The 23,388-nt window shown below is 33.2% G+C and overlaps 3 protein-coding genes across 7 annotated transcripts; all 3 read right to left on the reverse strand.

Moving 5' to 3' along the window:
* Nucleotides 1–530: 530 nt before the first annotated feature.
* LOC123200755 (E3 ubiquitin-protein ligase At1g63170-like) lies at nt 531–4,712 on the reverse strand. 2 transcript variants are annotated; one of them, XM_044616123.1, is made up of 5 exons: nt 4,411–4,712; nt 2,802–3,629; nt 2,078–2,203; nt 1,681–1,972; nt 531–1,244 (listed from the first exon to the last, which is right to left on the reverse strand). In XM_044616123.1, the coding sequence occupies exons 2-5, from the start codon at nt 3,449–3,451 to the stop codon at nt 978–980; spliced, it is 1,335 nt and encodes a 444-aa protein (XP_044472058.1). In that variant the 5' UTR covers nt 3,452–3,629; nt 4,411–4,712; the 3' UTR covers nt 531–977. The 2 variants fall into 2 exon arrangements, with proteins under 2 accessions (XP_044472058.1, XP_044472059.1); XM_044616124.1 differs by having other exon boundaries at nt 4,531–4,677.
* A 2,480-nt stretch (nt 4,713–7,192) lies between these two features.
* LOC123200796 (serine/threonine protein phosphatase 2A 57 kDa regulatory subunit B' kappa isoform-like) lies at nt 7,193–11,369 on the reverse strand. The gene is made up of 2 exons (XM_044616178.1): nt 9,513–11,369; nt 7,193–7,915 (listed from the first exon to the last, which is right to left on the reverse strand). The coding sequence occupies exons 1-2, from the start codon at nt 10,707–10,709 to the stop codon at nt 7,559–7,561; spliced, it is 1,554 nt and encodes a 517-aa protein (XP_044472113.1). The 5' UTR covers nt 10,710–11,369; the 3' UTR covers nt 7,193–7,558.
* A 1,865-nt stretch (nt 11,370–13,234) lies between these two features.
* On the reverse strand, nt 13,235–19,029 carry LOC123200157 (cyclin-A2-1-like). 4 transcript variants are annotated; one of them, XM_044615301.1, is made up of 13 exons: nt 18,894–19,000; nt 18,377–18,469; nt 17,173–17,536; nt 16,766–17,039; nt 16,267–16,397; nt 15,742–15,834; nt 15,334–15,467; nt 15,066–15,141; nt 14,314–14,390; nt 14,189–14,222; nt 13,956–14,105; nt 13,734–13,868; nt 13,235–13,623 (listed from the first exon to the last, which is right to left on the reverse strand). In XM_044615301.1, the coding sequence occupies exons 3-13, from the start codon at nt 17,473–17,475 to the stop codon at nt 13,564–13,566; spliced, it is 1,467 nt and encodes a 488-aa protein (XP_044471236.1). In that variant the 5' UTR covers nt 17,476–17,536; nt 18,377–18,469; nt 18,894–19,000; the 3' UTR covers nt 13,235–13,563. The 4 variants fall into 4 exon arrangements, with proteins under 4 accessions (XP_044471236.1, XP_044471237.1, XP_044471238.1 ...); XM_044615302.1 differs by lacking the exon at nt 18,377–18,469 and having other exon boundaries at nt 17,173–17,528; nt 18,894–19,029; XM_044615303.1 differs by lacking the exon at nt 18,377–18,469 and having other exon boundaries at nt 15,742–15,792; nt 18,894–19,018.
* Between the last annotated feature and the right edge of the window lie 4,359 nt (nt 19,030–23,388).

The raw sequence follows: 23,388 nt of genomic DNA on the forward strand, positions 1-23,388 counted from the left end.
TAAAACCAAACTACACCTAAAATTAGGGTTATATGATTGCATCAATCACATTAGGTTGGGCGATATTACATGTCCAAGGGATCAGAGGGTCCATGACACAACCTAACCTGCTAAAAAATGGGACGGCCTGCGAGATCCATTCTAGGTAAAACATTTAATCAAACATATGCAAAATAAGAACAATGTTATATGTATCTATTTTTGGTAAATAATTTATATACACAATGATATATCATCATATAATTAGATGATTTTAAAATATGTATCATCATATGATAAATAAACATCTAATTACATGATAATACCTCATCTGTGTATACAAATTGTGTACCAAAAATAGATACACATAGTTTTATTGGCAAAATAAATATTAAGATACATACTAAATTTACTAAATGTAATAATAAGCAATCAATTTTTGTAATAATTTTTCAATTATTTTTTATAAAAGATTACATGAACACCAAACAGACAAAACTCCAGATCTTCAGCTTCCACTGTAAACTCCCGCAGGCAAAGACTAACAAGAATTGTTGCAACTGAGAGAAGGTTTCAATTGAGAATTACTTATTTTTCTGTTCGTTATATTAATCCCAAACACAGGAAAACGCTTTTAAAAATCTTTAAAGAACAGCACATCCTAACAAGCAAGTTTAGACTCCATGAAGCAGCAATTCTATAACATCTTATAGTTCTTCCTATTTCTTTATGCAGGTAGATAGATACTCATTCAAAGTGCAGCAGCAAACAAGATCTTCACACAGACAAATGATGCTGCTAATGCAGTGAACACAATCTGGGTATATGCCAGTATCCAAGGCAATTTCTATGCTTCTCCCAAGATAAATCTTGATTCAAGAAAACTGAATCGAATGAGCTTGGACAATCATCTGACCATACTCGAAGAGATCTTAAGTCAGGCTTTTAAGTGGGCATTTCATACATATACACGAAGTATGGCAAAATACGTTACTACGTTACAACACAGTTGTTATCGAGCCATTGCCCGCTCTCCTGTCACCCCTTCGCTGGCTGTCATTACTTCCTGAGAGCGTTCCCAAGATACTAGCGCTTGTGCCCGCGATTGAACCCAGAACTGTTTCACCAACATCGCTCTTGCAAAGAGGACATGAAGCATTAATCTTCAGCCACTTATCCACACACTCCTTGTGGAAAAAGTGAGAACATGGCAACTCTCTTAACTCATCATTGTTTGCATATTTTGCCAAACAAATGCAACAAACCTGTAAACAGTTACATAATTAGCATCATGTTAATATCGATAAGGACAAAGTGGTTCCTTGACAATATAAACAACAAAAAGTACCAACTACAAAGGTTTTTATTGAAAAGACTCACAGATAAAGCTGACATGGTAGTCCTTACAATCTTTATAGCATGAATGATAACGTATAAAACTATTTGTACAAATTAACTAATATAAATCGATGTGTGATAATATGACTAGATGACTTAAATTTCAAATTTGGACAAGTTATATGATGTGACAAGCATGCAAGTTACACAATAATTTGTACAATGAGATTGTAAATATAACATCACCCTTTTTGTCATCATGAATAATTTGGAAGCATATGATCACTTTAACTAATTATTAATAAAAAAAATGTAAAGACAGGCAAGAATTTGAACTAATGAATTAAATCAGGAAATTATTACCGCATCTTCACCAGAAATAGCACGCTCCTTTTCTGTACCTGCAGCCACAATGCCACCCTCACCAGAACCTGAGCTGTTGTCTCTATCATTACCACTTCTAGTTTTCTTCAACTTAAACTTGTATGTAGGTAAAGCATCTATTGATTCTGCTGTAGCCCCTCTGGTCTGTGACAGATCCTCTCTTAACCCAAGGACAGAAATTATACAAGGCAAGCAACAGCAAATTGTAGCACAAAGAATAAACGGCATGGCGTATCCAATACAGCTAAAAATAAGGAACACTATACATAACCTGCAAGCAAATGATAAAAATGAAAATAAAAAAATCAATTCAGCTTGCATTTTAATGAAAGAAAGAAATGAGTAGACGACATTATAAATGCCAAAGTGAAACTACCTGTACAAGTTTGGAGCATCTGTGGCGGATGAATGCCCCCCAAATATCCAAACATTGCCAACCACAAACCAAACAGCAAAAAAACAATCCAAAGCCATTTTGAAGTACTCCACTAGTACCTTGAATCTATGGAAGAAATGAACAAATTTATTAAAAATGAAATATTCAACCTTCACGGGAACAATAATTGTTAGTCAAGCAGGGCATAAGAAGCAGAATTTAGAATATACCATTAAATCATTGGCAGTGGAACTCATGAAAGAAAAAAACTCTTTAAGTTAGTTGACACTTAACAAAGGCTAATTACTATTAGACTACAAAAAATTCTCCTAGTAACAGGAGCCAACATCTTGATCTTATGGGAATCTATTAAACATCTTAATAAAGGATTTCTATCCAATTATCCCAGGATAGACCAACTGCAAACAGTGGACCAACATAATTTGATCAAGCCAACTAAAAGGGAAATGAATTAGAGGGCCAGAGATATGCCTATTAGTGTTACTGCACTATAATTTATATATGTAGAAAAATAAGACAAACATGGAACAATACAACAATGAAATTAAGATCTCTACTATAAACCATGAGGAGCTTCAGGTCTTTAAGTAGGATATCAACCTTATTAAAAAATTAAGTTGTTTGGTGCAGAAATATAACTGGAAAGAGCCAAAAGCAGATAAAGTCTCTCATCAAGGAAAAGTACTCAGTACTCTAAGATTACCTCGCACTAAGTAATGTATTTTCTCCACCTCTATGTGATGTAACAGCAGCCCGTTGATCTTCCCCTTCTGAATTTCTAGAAACCATAGCCAAGGGTCCACCAGGAACATTAACACGAGCTGAACCATTACGAGATTGCACTGAGTCTGGATCAGAAACATGATTACTTTGACGATAACGCCAATATAGAAGGGGGAGGGTGGCAACACATCCAGAGGCATAACCCACAATCCATTGAATCAAAGGTGCACGTGGATGCTCATCTCTAGACACAGACAAGACAACAACAGATGCAATAATTTGACTCACAGTAAGAACTAGTTCGACAGAAATCCATAAACCGGAATTTAGTGGACTCCTGCGACGACGGGCATCCCCTCTCCTCACAAATGAGAAGTTTCTGTTGTTTGATCCATTCGAAGTTGCCGGTTGAGAAATAGGAGTTCTAACACTAGCAGAAGATCTGTCTTCTCGCTGCAAAGAATCCAAGTGATTAGAAGTTCTATCATGAGATGAAATTGTAGGTGATGCATCAGCAATTGGCATATCAATAACATGATCGCTACTGCTAACAGTATCTGGCCGCTCCATTAATAATGGGAAAGTATCGGTTTGACTTTCAGTATTTAGTTCCAATGAAGGAACATCCATCTAAGTCCACCAACACAGTTGGAAATAATGAAAGCATAGAATCACAGACCAAGTATAACCAACGTTTCCCTAACTTCTCAATTGTTTGAAAACAAGTGTCACTTCTACTGATTCGTCAATCTGCAGAAGTGAATGTAAATTACTGGTGCAAGTCGCTGATGATTTAACGATCCATACACTGTTGAACAATAAAACACATCACATCAGAATAAAATTCTTTATCCCATTCTAAACAAGGACATATATTAACTGCTGAAAGATAGAGATTAAAATAAACCAAAAGTATCAGACCTGAATTTACTCAAGTTACACAACCTACTATCAGTTTGATTTTAAGATAAATTAATGCAAATTGAAACTCTGTACTTTCTAAGAAAAATCCCATGCCGTGAATACCAGAATTCATAGGCTCAGAGAGAAACTTCAACAACAGAGAGTTCAACTTAAAACTGCACAGTGCTCTCCTTCATAGAAAACTGAACAATTGAAGACTTTAGAAAAAGGAAAAAAAAGAAAGAAAAGAACTAAAGCGCAGTCACACACTAATTTCTTTGCCAACCCTTATCAGTTATCATAAACCAAAAGTTACAATAAGAACTCACAAACTAATTTTCAAACCCAGATGCCTAAGAAAACTGACAGTAACAGTATCATAAAATTCAGTCTAGCATTAGCGTATTCCTTCAATTCAGTAAACAAAACTACAAAAGAAATTAAACCATTAATCCAACAAAAAGAAACGATAACAAATCGATCAATTCTCAAACAAACACAAATCTAAGTTGTAATTAACAGCATAACAACACTCGATCAACAAACCGATTATAAAATTAAGTTCTTCAATCATTCAAGACTCCAAGAAACCCTAACGTTGACCAAAAAAAGAACAGAACCCAGATCATATTCAAAGCAATAAAAAGCCAATTCATATACACAAAGAGAGAGGCTGCGACGCTCACAATTCAGAGGGCAGGGCAGTGACGAGAGAAAGGTTAATGGAGTGAGTTGTTGAGCGAAGAATCAGAGGAGGTTCAAAATACAAAACGGTGCCGTTGGACAAGGGGAATTTTGGAACTTACTGTGATAATAAACTTTTATATTGTCGCTTTCTGCTGAGGAAGGAGATAAAGAGTCAGCATTCGACCTCCGCTTCCTTGGCCGCGTGGTCTGAGAATATGCTTTGTACAATTTTTACACATTCTCAGCTACTGCTCCAGATGAAATACAAATATATCTTTTTTTTTTAATTTTAATTTTCATAAAAAAAATTTTAATTTTAATTTTAATTTCCATTTTCATTTTTGCTACGATCTCTGATTTTTAGATGGCCTTATCGGCTTATCCTTGCAAAAATACCACAAAATCCTCTGGGTTTTGAAAATTCTATGTGGATCCTGATTTTAGGGAACTATTCAATAACCCCCTCGTATTTCTACTAGCCCCTTGTATATTTTATAATATAAATCCACTAGTTTGTCGGTAATCAATTGTTAAATGTCTCTATCACAGCTTATTTTTACGCATTAATCAAATAAAGTCGTAAACTTTAAGCAAATACAAGGGTAACAATGGTGCAGTGGTGATGAAAAAAATGTCTTGAAGGATAAAAATTGTCAGGTTAACCACACATGATAATCTAGATTTCCAATTTTACCCTTCAAATATAATAAAAGTTCTTTGTTCGAGGCGATAACATAGGGGTATATATAAATTTGTTCAAACTATAAAATCAAACCGAATCACTTAAAAACTATTGTTTAATTGAGTTTGGTTTTAACGAAAATGGAGACGACTCAAGTTTGGTTCAGTTTTTTAATTTAAAGTTTAAACTTCGGTTTAAGTTTATAATTCAAATTCATAATTTAGATTTATGACTCAACTTTATAACTCATTGAAAAACAATATTATTTTACTAAATAATAGATAAAACAATATTATTTTGATAGTTTCTTAACATGACTTAAATTGAATTGTGAAACACAAATTGAATAAAGTCATTGCCCAATTTGCAAGTCAAACTGAGATGAACTTTTGTTAGCTTGAATTCGATTCGATTTCATAAACAAGTTAACTTTTCTTAAGTTTATCCTAAATGAATTCAAACAAAGTTTAGTCGGCTTTTGAGACCAAACCAACTTTGTTTGAGTCTGGTTCTATGCACAATACTCTCCTCTCTCTATATATTCTTGACTTCGAATAAATAATACTATATATACTAACGGATATTAACATTAACACACTTGCAATAATTATAGGACTAGGTGATTGATTAAACCTTAGGGGGGTTTGGGACAATATCCATATATGATTATATTAAAGTGGGAAAAGGTTAAGTAGATATCTTACTTAGGTTTGCCCGATTCAAGTAAACAATTAATAAAATAAGATTTATATGTTTGTTGACTGAAATTTCAAAGTTTGCCTCACTTGTCAGGTACCATTTTCTCCGGTGACAGCCGCTTGGTTGTTTGCCACGCCACTATAATACATAACAATGCACCATACGTGACAGCCTTAAATCTGAACCTGGCCAATTCCAAGGTCAAATTCGAATGGGAGCTTTAATCACTATATTCATCCCAAGTTTTATTCAAATCTCACTTCAGTGATACAACTCATTCAAGATTGGATTTGAACAAGTTTATTCAAATTAACTTGATTTAAATAAATCCGAAATAAGTTTCACTCAAATGAGCTTGAGTTTGACTCTAAGAATTTAGGGATGTTTGATTAATCAAACTCACAAATTTAAAAAATTCAATAAAAATTAATAAATACAACATCATTTTAACTAATAAATATTAAAACTTATAGTTTTAATATTGAACTGAATCTAAAGTTTGATTTAAGCTCAAATATAAGTTTAATTTCTTTCAAATAAGTCAAATTCAAATATTTTTAAATCCAATTCGAATTAAAACCCTAGTTCATTTTCATTGTGAAATTCAAATTGGAGTTTTAATTTGACAAATTCAGCTCAAATTTAATTCGAACCTCTCTTTAGTGATACAGTTTATTTCATCGGTTATACAATATATTATATCATGATATCATTTATGTTACTGATAATTTTATTCATACCACTAACAACCAATCAATTGTATTTCTGAGTAACTTTAACTTGAACGAGTTTATGTTTGAACTGATCAATATAAATTAGAATCAATTTAAATTAATTCATATTTGAACTCAAATTGACTCAATCCAACCCTAGATGATATGATTATTTTTTTTCTTATTTTAAAATCATTTAACCACATATTATCTCATATGAATAAATCCACAAAAAAATATTTAAACATATAACATTGGTTGTATATTATAAGGTAGAATACACATTCAAATAGTATACATATATAAATATTCTCTTACTGCATGTACATATATTCTTTTACTAACATATGCAAATAGGTTGTCTAAGGCGATCTTGAATAAATAAAACTATATGTATAAATAAATTTTTTTAATTTGAATAATTCTATATATACCCACTTTTAGTATATAATTATACATACACTTATATCTGTCATTACATGATTAGATATTAATTTATCTTTAATTAAAAATACTAATTATACGATAACATATACAAATATATATCCAAAATAGATACACATAATTTTATTGTATAGTAAAACTATTCTATCCAATTTTGAATACCAATCGAGTACCTACATGATATGTGATATGTTATTATATGACTGTATGATTTTGAATTAAAAATAAAATAACACTTAATCATATGATAACATATTATCTATATACTTAATTAAATACTCAAAACTAAATACACATAATAGCGCTCTTTGAGTTTATGTCTTGCACTGCACTGGCCGCTGTAGCAACTTCCAAACATAAGAATTGCAAATAATCCACTACATGGCATGGCGCCTTCCCATAAAATTTTCCGAGGAAGATAACAATAAACATCCCAATTCCCGTACATTAGCTGAACACGCAAATACATGATTAATAAACAAGTTACAGCAACTAAATCCTAACCCCCCAAACTGCAGCCATCTCCCTACATTTCTTTTCCGGCTGGTTTCCACACCCAAAATGATATAGACAAGGCAAAAAATTTCGGAATAAAAACTTCTAAGGAGGTTAACAGGCAATTGAGGTTGCTAAAGGTGTTACCAGAACAGCTGTATTTCCAGCTATAGGGTGGCGACTGGCAGCTCTTTCCAGTCGTTCCCATGCTTCCTTCCGTTTGTCGGCTGCAAAGATTAGCCTAGCTTCTTCTTCCCTAAAGTGTGTGTGGCAAGACATGTACAGTGCATCATCCATCTCTGAGAACATATTTCTTACACTCAGAGTGAGGTTCAACACTGCTGGGTTCCAATGGCTTTGGGCATTTTTCTCTAGAGCCGGAAATAAGATTGGCAAAACCACCTGCCGGTTATGTACTATCAAGTTGACGATTTGATCGTTGTTCCACAAGAAAAGGGCCCTTTCAGCCACCTGAAGATAATGATGTTAGAGAGAACAGATCTTGGAGCTTCTTTTTCAACAAAAAGCAACATCACTACAAAAAAGAATTCTAATATAAACAATACATAAAAAAAAATAAAAAACCGGCAGAGAAGAAAGCATTTTCCCAAAAAAAAGAAAAGCTTAAAAGACCAAATGAAAACCAGCAAATAAAGTCTGACATGCAAAGAAAGAAGCTTGGCAGCAGCTACTACAATAAATATAAAGGAAGAGCAGTCATGTAAGAAAAAAATTCAATAAACAGATCTATTCAAGATATCTCAGAGATACACTGCCTCTATCAACTAAACATTCTTTCAGGCTTTTTAAAACAACAGACAGGAAACAGCCTCCAATAATGGAGTGAGCCAACACCAGAGGACCTAAAATAAGAAAAAGATAAGTCAAGAATGATGATGAATAAAGATTCTCCAACAAATAGAGCAGCCATCGAAATTGTGCATTAATAAATAGGAACAGTGCATATATAAACATGAAGCTTGTGACTGCAATTTGAGGACACTTTACCCACCAGTAGAGAATAGGCAAAAGTACTTAGTAAAAGAAAACTACACACAAGAAACAACAGCTACAAAATTATTCTCAACCCATTCAGGAGTCAACCAAATGTCTACGGTATCCTTACTAACAAATGAACAATGAACCAAACTGTTGCTAAAACCAGCCAAGTTAAAGAACAATGTAGCTACAAGCCTCGTTAACTGGTGATCTCTTTAAAAGATCATTCACCAACCAAAACTGCAGGCTCCCAGAGTCCAATAAGATGAATAACATTCCTCAAAAGACCAAACAATCCACTTTTAGCAGGAGTTGACTAATATAGAAGCAATAAACAGATTGATTGGTTGCTCGAAAGAGCCAACTCCTGAGGCAGAAAAACATTCTTTCAGAAATTAAGCCTAGCCCACAAGTTTCTCCACTACCCCTCCTACAACACAAAACCTCTACATCATACCACAATAGTGAACTTGACGAAGTTTACTTTACTCAAGTCATAAACGATAATTTATTGTTTTTTCTCTGTCCCAAAATGAGTGTTCCCAGAACTACAGGAAATAACATCGCAGAAATTTATAACTAATGTCAAAAATGAAAACTGCATGTCCCTAATGAGCCAATAAAAAAATCCACACATCACCCCAACAATTGTCCAGATATTAAGATCCATTTCCAACCCTATTATAATGGCAATGATAGGGTGCTGCACCAGGTGAAGAGAAGAAGCAGAAAACCAGCAGAAAAACAAAAAAACATTAACCAGGCAACAGCTACAATTAATTTAATGTAAAATAAGAAATGTCAAAAACGAGAAATATTTGCCACAAATAAAAACAGTCTATGCACTTTTCTGTTCTTATACAAGAAAATTTCCCTTTTAAACAACATATAGCAGCAATATTGAAAATTGAAAAAAGCGAATTACGATCTAGTGGGCAAGCTTAAATTGCCCAATGCAAAGGAAATAAAGATCTTAACTATTATAAAGAAATGCAAGGTGCCCAACTGGATAATAATACAAAGCATAAAGATCTAAGAAATCATTTAAAACTCAGGGCAAAAAAAATACCTGGAAGTGAAAACTGTTAATGCAGCACCCAATCCGCCAGAACAATGGAACCATGACTTTTTGAAATTCCACCATGTTAATTGCTTCCAAGATCTCTTCTAACTCAACAAGGAACATCACCTCCTTCTGGCTGTTAGTTATTGGCCAGTATTTTAATAACCCATTTATCACAACACTTGCCAACTTTGGCTCCTTTTCTATAAACTGCATAATACAGTAAGATAGCTGTTGGAAGTATGACCCCAGAGACTTGGGCTTATGCAGAGGAATCAAAACCCTCCTCAAGAAAATCTTATGCTCCTCTTTCAAAGGCAATGTGAACCCAGTAATTACACTCCCAGAAATCTCCAGCAACTCCGCAATCCCATTATGCTTTTCAGTCTCAAAAACAAACCGATAAAAGATATTACTTATAGACTTTCGGATAAATGGCCTGTGAACCATAAACTTCCCATAAACCCTATGCAAAATAGTCTTTAAGCAATCCCTTTCTCTTGGGTCATCTGAATCAAATAAGTCAAGCAGTCTCAAAATGAACGAGTGGTTTACATATCTTTTCACAATTCTAGTATCAAGACATGAAGATGTAATGAACTTAAGCAACAATTCATACACAATTTGTAAATGTGGCCACGCAGGATCAAACATAGGTTCATCATCATCATTTTCACCACCACCTTGATGAGAACTTGACCTATAATTAGGCGGGAAAACTCTAAACAAATTAACAGCACACATTCTACACATTGCCAAGATAGCAGGCTCGCTAAATCTCATAGACCCAGATGCTACGAAGTCTAAAAGCTCAATCAAAGTCCGCTTTTTAACATCTTTTTCCACACAATTCTTAGTTGGGTCAGTGAAATCAAACGTGACACAACAAAGGCTCACTTTACTCACAAACAAATTCATCTTCTCTGCATTGGGCACATCTTTGAATGGAATCAACGGCTCGATTCCAGCCACCACGCTGGCGGGAAACACTGCTGAGGACGTCCGCTTCACACTATTCGATCGCCCACTTGAAGATTTATCTCCGCCGTTAGTTTTGTGTGTCCCAGAACCAGCGGTTGTTCCCGTTGTTGCTGTTGTGTTACTGTTGTTGGTAGAAAAGGAACCCGAGTTTGAACGATTCAACTCAGGCGAGTCCGGTTTCAATGTTTTTTTCGGAAGCTTACTGAAAAATTGCTTCAGCATTGTGATAATATAATAAATATATTATACAAAGCCACCAACCTGAGTAGAGACAAAGGCTTAATTTGAAGAAGGCATGAAGACTGATAAGTTAAATTAAAAAAAAAAAATTACAAGGCTGAGATGAAACCCTAAATTAAAGCCATGGATCTGGGAAAAAAATAAAGCGCAGATAAATATAATTACAAAGAAATATTATTGAAAAAGATAAAGAACAGAGGTGAAATGATGAACATTGATGAAAAATCAGATCTCAACAAAAGTTAACAATTTTTTTTTTCTCAATTTGATTATGAATGCATGCACAATCAAACTTTCATCATTTCAGAAATCTAAATCTTATGAAATAGATAGATAGATAGAGCATATTTGAGATGGCGATTAGAAAGTATAAGAGGAATCTGTACAGTGAAAGATCTACAACAAAGAGAACTTTAAGCGAGAGAGAGAAGGTGAGAGTTGTTAAGACAGAGATCTAAGAAAGGGGGAGTTTCAAGGTTGTTAGAAAAATTTGATCTCCATCAAGGCACACAACACAACCAACCCGAAGAAAAATTATAAAGTAAGATGTGTTTTATTGGATTTTTTTTTTTTTCTAGGCGGATGAGAAAATTATTGCATTTTCTCGGGAAAATGCAGGCTTTACTTTAATGGATCCAAACAAAGTTTGCTTCTAGTTTTCGAAATAGTTTGGTGGTTTTTTTTTTCGCGGTGTACGGTGGTAACATGGTGACACGTGTGATCAGAACCTTTAGAGCGATGAATCATTATTACGGATATTTGTTCGAGCTGTTTTAGACTTTGGCGGATTGAGCCTGCTGGCTCGAGTCCATTATCAATCCGGTTCGCTCGATCTGATAATAAATAATCATGGTCAAGTTCAACCATTCAATCTACACAAATTTAATAATCATGGGTCAGGTGCAACTATCCAAGCTACACCAAATTTAAGCAGTTGAAGGTGGTTTTGATTGTAGATAGATACGAAGCAAACTGAAATAAAATATCTATTTGATTGATTTTTAAGTTGAATGAAAAATAATTTGATATAAATTTGTTGAATCAATATTAAAAATAATTCAAATAAAAATAATTTAATTCGAATTTAATTTAAGTTTAACTTAAATTTATAGTTTAAATATATTTTTCGAATATATAGTTTAAATTAATAATTTATTGATAAAATAATATCGTTTAAAAATTATTTAATATAATTCAAATTGAGTCATAAGTCAAGTTTAAACTAAATCAAGTTATCTATCTAGCTCTCAAGCCAAATCGAATTGAACTATCTTTAACTTAAATTCAATTCAATTTCAATGAGTTAAACCTCTTAAATTAAACTAGGTTCAAATTTAAATTGAATTAAATCAAGTCAAACCGATTTTTAAACTCGAGCAAACTCGATTTAGGTTTAGCACTAACTATGAGTGATGATTGAAGTTAAATGTTTTGAAATGTAAAGACAAATACACACTTATAATGTTTGAAAAACTCAAAATCTCACCCATAAATTAATTGCAATTAAAATTTTTAATTAGGATTAAAGGTAAAATTGTCATTTTACAAATAATATTAAAATATATATAATTTTATTTGATTTTTCATTTTGAATTTTGAAAACTCACATTTCATCCCTAACCTAACTTTGAAAAATAATTTTTCCACTCTAAAATCCCTAAGGTTTGTTGCAAAATCTGGTGATGGCAACAGTGGCCACCACCATATCCACCTTTAGTGTGGCAAAGAAGAGAGACGACAAACAAGGTTGACAAAGACGAATCTGTCTTGTCTCTCTGTCAAGGAAGATACAGAAACGATTTGTCTTTGTCATCTCCGTCTCTTTGTTGATGAAGACAAAAGAGGAAGAATCTTCGTTGATGAATTTATCTCTTCCTTAAGAGAAAAGAGAGATTACTCTCCATTGACATTATCAACTATTTCCCTCCTCCGTAGGTTAAACATGGAGACAATGACAACCACCGTTGTCATCACCAAAGTTTATAGTGAATTTTGAAAGGGGATAAAAAATTATATATTTTTTAATATTATTAATAAAGTAATAATTTTAACTTTAATTCTAACATAAAATTTAATAGTAGTTAGTTTATAGATAAACTTTAAGTTTTCAAACCTTGCAAACATAACTTTGAGAATGCATCAAAATTTGAGTGAAAATAAGTCCTTTGGCAAAAATAAAATAGTAAATTTGATTAGGATAAGTTTTGAAAATATAACAAAGTTATTTATGTACATTTTTAATATATAGAATAATATATTATCATATAATTAAATAATTTTAAATTAAAAATAAAATAACATCAAATCATATGATGACATATTATATATTTTAAAACTAATACATATAATATTACTATAAAAAAATCCCCTTCTAATATAAGGCTTTATTTATAATGGGGTTGAATTTACATCTAACAAGCGATTTTACTTGATCTAAAACAAATTTTGTATCTAATTAACCTCTACATTATGAAACGTAAATGGAGCCAAAAGCATTGCACAGTTAATAAAGAAAGAAAACAATATTTATTTTCTTCTTGTGAGAATCATCAAGGTTTAGATACAGAAGTACTTTCAAGTCCAAGTACTCTTGCGAAGGCCTAGTACAGTTGTAACTGAGAGGGGTTACTTTAAGACTTACCTATGAAAAATTATTCTAAATGTGTCACACTCTACCAATTAAATGTTACAATTTCGATCTGGAAGCACCAGAAGAACAAGATAAGATGCTACAACAACCATAAACACAGGCCATAGTTTTAAATTATCAGGATCAGATCACCCTCCAACACCCAATTATATGTCTACTTAATGAATAATAATAATCACCTTTATTTCATCTTCGGAAGAGTGATTCGACTCGCTCTGTTGGGCTCAAAGTTGCCACTTTCTTGAACTGTGATGACAATGGCGACTTTATAAGAACAAAGTGCATATATATTGGAAGTGTCGAAAATGCATTGTAAGTTTTAGCTTGAGCTTGTTTTCTGTGAAAATAAAAGTTACCTTTTGCTGTCTGTACTTTTCGCGTATCGCGTTGAGCGAGCAACCATTAGTGTTCATCTGCAGATCTTCTAATGCTAGAACTGTACATTTCAATTCTGATGCCTTATAACGAGTATAGTGCTCCAGGGTTGGATTCTGCAAGGACATGGAAGGGTGATCTTATTCGATAGGAGTGAATAAGAAAGGATCCAACTGAAATAAAGAAACGGAACAACTGCTGACCCATGGGTGCTCTGATTGATTGAGGGTCCATCTGGCAAGGAAAACTGCAGATGCAGCGACGAGGGAAGGAAGAAACTTTAGGAAGTCATATTCAACAAGAGTCAACTCTGCTAGATAATTTGCCAAGAATTCAAGTTCCAGACAGGAAACCTGCATATCGAAATGTAAATTGTTATACTAAACTGTAATTTCAAGGAGTTTAAATCAGGGACCCTGAATTCCTTCCAAAATACCTTATAAGAAGCCTGTGCTGCCTGAATGTATCTCCTGAAAAATAAAAAAGTTAGAAATATGACTGGCTCCATTATAGGATGTTGAGTGAGGCAGAGCGAAGGTCGGAGACGGGGAAACACATTACCTGAGAAATGTTTTTGTGGTGGGGACTGATAATTGAAAGTGCAAGAAATTCAAAACTCGGCTCTCCATCTCCAACACCTGCCCCATGACTTCAATCAGAAATTTTTCGACATTCGTATAAAAATTTAGAGTAATACTACATGTATATACAGTAAATACTAACAAGTATAAACAAACTTACATGTGATGACACATCAAATTTATTTGTATTTGCTAACACCCTATTATTTGTATATGAAATATTATTGAAAAGTTTAAGTTACTACACCTATCCTATACACACAAAACAAGGCGGTAACAGACCAACAAATGCAGACAAGTAACATGTGAAGGATTCAAATTTGGAATTTTAGCTCTGATATTATGTTAACCAATTAACCTAAAAGCATAAATCAAGAGTTGAGAGTGCAACAAAAACATTAAAGCGCTGTAACACTGTTTAAGAGTAGGAAGTATAACATAACTTTTGTGAACTCGAAAGTAACTAAAAGTTGCGTTCAACTTTACTTCTGCATTGTTAACAATTTGATCGAACTTGATATTCATATGACCTCTTTCAGGTCTATACACAAGGCTTACACTTTATCTTTGTCGTTAGCGTATCCATTTTTTTGTATCTTCTATTAGTTTTTAGTACAATTCTTGTTTTCTAGTAACCCCAGAAGGGTCACGATTGTGTGCAAAGATAAAAGATACTGATTCAGCATATTGTATGTCTGCTATGTGTCTTTAAGTTGTAAAGTAAAAGCATACCTCTCTTTTTGTGTAAGTATTATCTGTGATGAAGCAAAATTCTTCCACTCGTGGTGCACAGATCTCTTCGTACTTTCTTTAAGCCATAAGGAACAGAAACACAAAGTAGCATCTGGTTACTTGCACTAATTCTTTCAAACTTCAAAATGATTTGACAAAAATTTAAAAATTTAACATGAACAACTCAAGAAACTTTTGACTGGTAAATATGAATGTAAAAAATTGTAGACTTGTAGATACTAAAAGCACAACAAAACATGGAACTTACGAGGCAATTAGCATGCAAGTGACACCAAGAAGCTGTAGTTTTTGTTTCTGTATATAATTTTGGGAGAGAAACCGATCAATTAGATCCACTGTGAGGTATAGTGTGTCTGGAACCAATTTATATTCTTCAGAAACCTAAGAGGTGAAACAAAACCCATGAATAACATATGCATAAAATCTTTGATCATTAAGAAACCAAAAAAAATTGGAATGTTATGATAGACTAACAGATTGTATGTCATTTTCTAGAAACACAATGAATTTAGACAAAGAAGAAAACACTGAACTATTTCATATTGCCATTTTCTAGGAAGGAAGATCAGCTTTTCAATATAACTTGAAAGAACACTATATCATGTTTGTACTCAAGAGAGGATATATTCACACAGTAACATTTGGCTCCACTAACCTCCACAAGCCAATCAATCAGAATTCCCCGCATGTTTGGAGTGATATCTTGCTGCAAATTTTCCATGTAAGTAGTTTTAGGTCTTTGGTCAAGCTGAGGAAGGAAGGTTTCAAAAAATCAGCATCAGATGTGTTGATATATGGAAAATTGCTAAGCTAACTTTTTCTCCTTTCCCAAGCACGCTATCAAGGAAAAGATTGATGTACAACCAAATTTGTTTGAAAGTAAAAAATATAAGAAACTCCTGCATTTTTTTTTTCCCACTGTTAAACAAGATTCACTTGCAAGTGGACATCAGATTTTCAAAGATTGGACAATAAATATAATTACTTCCATAGTGTAGTCAGGACCAATATGCTTTCAGAGATGAGAAAATAATATCAGCAATAAAGAACTTAGAAACAATAACAATGTTGAAATTGTGAATCTGGTGCACTCCGCAGCTAGGCATGAAGAATGGTAATGGCTTTCATAGAATAAAAGAGTTCCATAACAAGAACTTAAAGTAACAATAGTGATACAAACCTCTTTGACATGTATTCTGTTGTATATATCAGGAGCATACAAGCTGCATACTCGAGGATCCTTCAAGTTTGCATCAATATTAATAATGCATGGATCATCTGATTGCAGATCCTGGCACAACTTGTTTTCTTCTGCATAATCAAATGAAGACAATGTCACCTTCGTAACATAAAATTAAAAGCATAATATTATGACCCTATAGCCAACATGAGATTTTCTTTTGTACAGATTCATCAGATTCTCTTACTTTCAATAATTGGGCACAGGATCAAATATAACAAATATGGCTCCATGAAGTTGAAAAAGTCCAGTTGATGAGACAATAAAATAAATTGAAACATTGCATAATTTTCATTATACATCTAATGCATAACCCTTCCGAAATAGACACTGGCAATTTCCTTTAGCATGGTGCTGGTGTATCACTGTGTCGCTTTACACTGCAGATAGCTCATATATCTGTAAATGGTTCTGGGGAAACTAAAAATGAAATATAAACCTGTGTTTAGAGGCCTTGTAGGTTTCTTAGAAGCATCTTCTGAAAGAATCATATCTGCTTCGCCACAATCATCAGTGTTGTGACAAATGCTCAGTTTGACTGGCTCTCTTTCTTTCAGTGTAACTGGCAGGCTGATTTCTTGTGGTTCCACCATCCTTATTTTGGATAACTCTTCAGCTAACTTTGACTTCACATCATCTTCAGCAGGTAGAGTTTCTACAGAGACATCTGCAGCCACCTTTGCCATCTTCTTTGGAGGACCACAGGCAGTCACCTTGATAGAATGTCAACAAGAAATATCAACCAACACAAAGTTCATATTAAGCTTCCCAGACAAATGTTATTATAAAATTGTCATAATTTGAAATTTTGCGGATTCATCACAAAATTAAAATTGATATTCTCACCTGAACTTTAGCAAAATTGTTGCAGTTGATGTTTGCATTTTCACTGATGTTAGTTACATCTTTAAGCACTGCCCTTCTTTTATGATGCAGGCCAGAGGTAGCAGTCATAGAAGCTTTGTTCTCGCCGGCTGCTCTTTTGGAATTCACTTTATGAGCACGCTGCTCCTCTAGTTTAAAGGTAGGTTTTGCAGAGGGCAATACCCCTCCTGAGATCCCCAAGGCTTTAGCTCGTGCTCTTGTGATTCTTGAAGTAGGCTCTTCAACTTTGGCAGCAGTTGCATTTTCTTTATTCATATTTTGCATGCCCTGTAGAAGAGTAATGGAATAACTCTAATATAAAGGGATGCTCATTGGACCTGCACTTCTATTGCCAATTCAATGTCAGATACGAGGAACAAGAAGCTCGAAAATAGCCAAAACAAAGCAATAAGTAACTCGAAATTTCATCAACTCTTGACGTATTCAAGCAAAATAAACCTCCGTGTATTATTTATATAATGTGGCAACCTTTCTACTATTCTCATTCTTATAGATAATTGATCAAAGAGAACACATAAAACCCAATTGAAAAATGCAAAGGAATAAAATACAATGTGATACTGGTTGGTATTCAGATATTTATAATCCAAATTCAGGTACCAACTAATGCAAACATGACAAAAACACTTGTTCAGTTCATCATCTATACAAAAGTTTGGTCTAGTCAAGGTACTCTACACAGAAAAAAAAAATGTAGCTCATCTATTTTTCTGAAATTATGTTACTGGATTCATTCAAATTTCACAACACATCGAACACAAAAAGAATTTAAATATTTGTATTTTCTTTACTTTTCTTTTTTTCTTATGAAATAAAAATGATGATCCTTTCTATGTTCTTGTCGAAAATTTATGCCAGGTCAGAGACCGTACGCCACCACTCCATCGTGATACTATCCCTAGAAAATTTCGATACGGTCAAAATAAAATTTTATAAGTTATTTGACCATGGAAAAACTAACCCTTCAAATTTAATATGTCATTTTATTGATTTCCTCTCTTTTTCTTTTTTTTATCCTCGTTTTAACTTATAAATTCTGACTAAATTATTAACAGACACTTGCCAAAATAAAACAGAGATAAAAATAATAGTATAACTCAATTATTTTTCACTCGGCCACTAGACCTAAAATTGTAATTTGATTAACAAAGATGCAGCTTAATACCTCGAACCACGCCTGGTTTATGACTTAGGCTGAGGCATCTTCTTCAAATTTCATCAGAAACCAAACAGACATTTCGCTGTTTGGCTCATCCACCTAAAACAACCAAACCCTAACCTCTTGAAAATCTGATCAACCTTTAGCCTCCAATTCTTCAATAAATAAAAAATCAAACGAGAACCAAAGCATTCACGAGATGAAAATTAAAACAAAAGAAAGTAAACAAAAACCATCTGCAGCAGTCAGCAGCCTAGATTAACCAACACAAAATGTGTCAAAAAAACAGAAACAAACACACAAAATTTGAAAGCAAAAAAGGAAAAAAAATAAAACAAGGCCAAACAGAGCAAAACAGACGAAATGCCTAGAAACACATTCGCCGTCACAGATCTACGAGCTGAAACTCAAAAAACGGTATCATTGCTCCAACAGAATCTGTGACTCGGAAATTATCCACAACACAAAACAAACACGGCCAAGTTTCAAACATAAGGACATTTTCAAGAGAAAATGAGCTTACCGAGTTAATCGGAGCTCCGAGAACTCTAGAGAAGAAGAGAGCGATTTATTTTGTATTTTGAAAAGAGTAAAGAGAGTGGCTCTGAGAGAGTGGGAGGTGAGTGAGGTGGTGTGCTTTATAGGTTGTAATACAGAGAGAGGGGGGGAGCGTGAGCGGGACGGAGTACAGTTTAAACTTACAAAATTATTGTTATTTCCACTCCCACTTTTTGCTGCTTCCAATCTCATGTTTCATGATATTGCCACGTTGCTTATTGAAGACAATGCGGGGTATTTATTTTCTTTTTGCCATTAATTACCGTGTGATAAAGTCTAGTTCGGTTGAATTTTATTGGAACGATGCCCAATTCCACCCACAAGGTTCGAGCTCTATCCATTTGCACCCTCGGCTATGTAATTACATTTGTTCCGTCCAAAATCTAATTCCGTTAATAAAATAAAATTGTTATAACCTCTAACAAGTAAAATTATTATATTATATTTAACTATTTTATCTATTATATAATTACTATATTATCCCTCTCATTATCTATTTTTTTCTTACTCTCTGTTCATAAATTCTTATTCTCCTTTTTGTAACTTCCAAATTTGTCTAGTGCACTCTTGCTCCATAGTATTGCCCTAAATAAGCTTGTGGTGCATGGCAATCTTCAACACTGCACAGGAACGGTGAAACTTCATGTATAATGATACTCATTCTTCTAAATCCAAAACCTAATATCGAATGATTTATTTAATTTTTTTTTTAATTTGGAGATTGGGTTAGAGGTTTTTATATTAAATTTTGAATAAAATGATCAGTTCAAACTACACAGATTTTTTGAAGAGATTTATTTTTTTATCTCACAAGAAAAAATAAAAAATATTGTTTTTGATTATGAATCTATCACCGTCAATTATATTTAAATTGTCGACCTTTATTATTTTTGCTAACTTCGATTCATTATTTTCACTTTTATCATATCTTCACATGTTGATTATAATAACAATCACAATCATCACTCTTTTTACATTAGACATTTGTCTTATACTAACGTCAAATCCTTAGAGCTCAATCCAAAATTTGTCATATGGTGACTTGGGCAGTGATGCCTAAGTCACAGTTAACAAAAATGAAGATGTAAGGATAAGATAGGGGTAAAATGGGGCTGTGATAGGGTGGAATTACATATAAAAAGAAAGGTGAGGTTGGGTATGCAGTAGAGTTGGAATGGGGTCCTCACTTGTGAAAGGCGGGATTGTGTGAGGGAAAGTGGGGTGGGGTAACATCGTTGGGGAAAAGGTAGAGATGGAGCAAGTGCCACCAATGACCATCAATTAATTGGGAAGCATAAAGGTTAATTGATTGTGAAAGAATGGATTAGGAATTTGACAAAAATACACAAAAAGAGGGAATGCACTAAAACAAAGAAAGGAAGAAAGAAACTTTTGGTATTTGAAAATGCCATGGTCCCAGTTTGGGCTCCCTGCCTTATCTGCATCTTCCGCATATATTTCACAATAGAAATTATGGCAGAACAAAGAAGGAAGACAAAGGATTAACCTCTTTGGCCTGGCCCCCATCAATTCATTTCCTCTTCAGCTACTTTGCTTCTACAGCTACGTAACACCAACACCCGCTCCTTGAAGAAATTATTTTCAGAGTTGGAAGCCAACAGAAAATACAAATATCAACTCCTCCTCCTTCTGAAGTTATATTCAAATCGAATTAGTTTGATTTAAATTTAAATTAGGTTTGAGTTGAAAGAGTTGACTTGTTTTTAAAACTAAACTAAACTCATATTATGAGATTTTCAATTTGAATTCATAGTTTAAATCTGTAATTTAGATTCGTGATTCGAGTTCTGTTTAAATTCATAATTCAAGTTCATAACTCAAATTTGTGGTTTGAATTTATAAAATGACATTGTTTTGTTCATTATATATTAATAAAATGATGTCAATTTTATCAATGAGTTACAAACTCAAACAACAGATTTGAATTATGAATTTAAATCAAATTCAAATTATTCTTTATATTGACTAAATAAATTCAAATCGAACTTGAAATTAAGAGAGTATTCAGACTATGATACGTTGATATCCACCCCTCTCCTGCAAACCTTTGGCTTCTTCAAATTTTTTGGGGCATGTGGGGTTCTTGTACCTTTCATTTTCTTTTCGGAGATTCAAATAAAGCCACTGAGAATCCTCCAAAAAGTAATCTTATCAGCCTGTCAACAACGTGATAATACGGAGGAGGAATGGCCGACCTAACTCCAAACAGGAGCGTATTCACATGGGTGGGGTGACTGGATCATAAGCCTAGAATTCAAACTTAACCGTAGCTGAAAGATGAAAAATTAGAAGTTAAAAGAGATACCAGCTTCTAAATTCAAACAAAACGAAGGTGTCAGAATAAAAAATGACTTTTTTTATTTCTTTGTTTGCCGAATTAAAATACGTCAGCTCGGTCTCCAACAGTCAAAACTGAAATGAGATATATAAACAATTGGAGATTGAGATTTGAGAATAAAGAATGACCATAACGAATAAATAATATTAAATTGGGTTTGTTTGGGTGAAAGCCTTGGCCGTAAAGCATGGAGTGGGCAAGAACTCTGTTCCCCAGAACTTTGACAACTATTGAACCCTTGCTCACTGAACATTTTTTTAGAATGTAGTAAATTATTTTCATAAAATAGTACCGGATCTTCCACACAACAAACCAATCCCTAAGGTTTGGAAGCATCAAAGTGCAACTAGTATCTCTCACTCGAGTAGAAAACGCTGCCCTAGGGGTGACTTGGATGATAAAAAGTAGATTTTTAAAGTAAAAGACTAAAATGGTTATGTTCAAATTCTCTTAGTAATATATTAAGATAAAATTTTTAATTTATTTGATTCAATAATTATAAAATCAGTTAATAAACTCAGAATTTGATCTATATAATATAATCAATTTTGTCTCAAAGGTAATCTGATTTAAATAAAATTTTTATTATAAAAAAAAAATTATCCCATCTCATCCCATGATCCCTCTTGATAATAAACTCATCATGTGTTCTAAATATAAATTAATATCTAATTATATAAGAATATATTATTTAAATATTCATAATTTCCTTTTACACCATGCGCTATCCCTGTCACGTTAGAAAATTGGGAAAGCCCGGTCGCTATTAAACAGTGACTCCTTCCCTACCCCACAATGGTGAACCTGTTTTGAATCCAAAATTTCCATTTTGGTGATTCAAAACAATTATTTTTGGCCACATATTCTGTAACTCCAAATCTGGATTCCAAAAGAAAGTACCAATAATTTAGAAAGCAAGCCCAAGTAATGAACCCGCTCATTGCACTAAAAAACAAAGAAAGTTTTTTTAAGTTTAAATTAGCGGTTGAGGATTGAGATGAGAGCATGTAATTGCTGGGTTTTTACGAGTGCCAAAGTATGCCTCTTGGCATCTCTTGGCTTGGTGTCTCACAAATAAGCTAAAACATCTAGCATGTATTCCCTTGATTAGGGGTACATTTGAGTTAAATTGATGATCGTTTTCAAGTATGATTAGTTCAAATTAAAATTTATTTAATTAAATATATAATATTATCAAAAAATTATTAATAGTATAAATAATATTATAAAAGAGATGAATAATATTAAAGATAAAATAAATAATATTATTAAATAAATAAATGAATCAATTTCGAACCAACCTATTGAATAAAGTTTCAACTTAAAATCTTCATTCAAATTAAAACTGTCCCCGGTGGCAGTGTTTAATTTCGGGTCCACTAGCAATTTCTTTACAACTACTCAACTTTATTGTGTCAGATTCCTCATGTAAAGTAGCTAGAGTTTTGAAATTTTTTAATCTTGACAAATTAACATACGGATCTACTTCAAAGTTTTTTATTGTTCAAGTACTAGAAATTCTTGTCCAACTAGATCAAAATTGCATACCTGTGGACACCATTCATGCGTGGAGTATCTATTGCTCTGCTTAATCACAGACAGAGGCCGTCAGAAAAGGAGGCGGCCCATATAAACTTTTAAGACGAAAGCTCTAGCACTGATCCAAAAATGACAAATCTAGAATTTGATGCAAATAATTGAATCAATATTGGGTTTCTAGGCTGAAATTTGGCCCATAGTTAAGAGATGAAATGAATTGCTTCTTTGGTTCATAGCAAGCCACTGCTGCAAGATCACATTTTTTTTGTTTAGGCCGAAAGAGGCGCGTCAATTTTTAAAAACCCACACTTACCCATTACCTAGTTTTTGTTATAATTTTTGTTAGGATCAAGAGTAAAATTATTATTTTATTAAAAATATTAAAAAATATATAATTTTATCTTATTTTTCTCTTCAAGTTTTTAAAATTAATATTTTACCCTAGCCTCAACTTTTTCAATTTTGAAAATTGACATTTCCCTATCCTAAATCTTTAAGTTACGTTCTTTCTCTTCAACGACAATCTTGCTATAACGACCATCCAATTACAATGACTCATTTT

Source organism: Mangifera indica, chromosome 17 (assembly GCF_011075055.1).
Source record: "Mangifera indica cultivar Alphonso chromosome 17, CATAS_Mindica_2.1, whole genome shotgun sequence".
Taxonomy (NCBI): domain Eukaryota; kingdom Viridiplantae; phylum Streptophyta; class Magnoliopsida; order Sapindales; family Anacardiaceae; genus Mangifera; species Mangifera indica.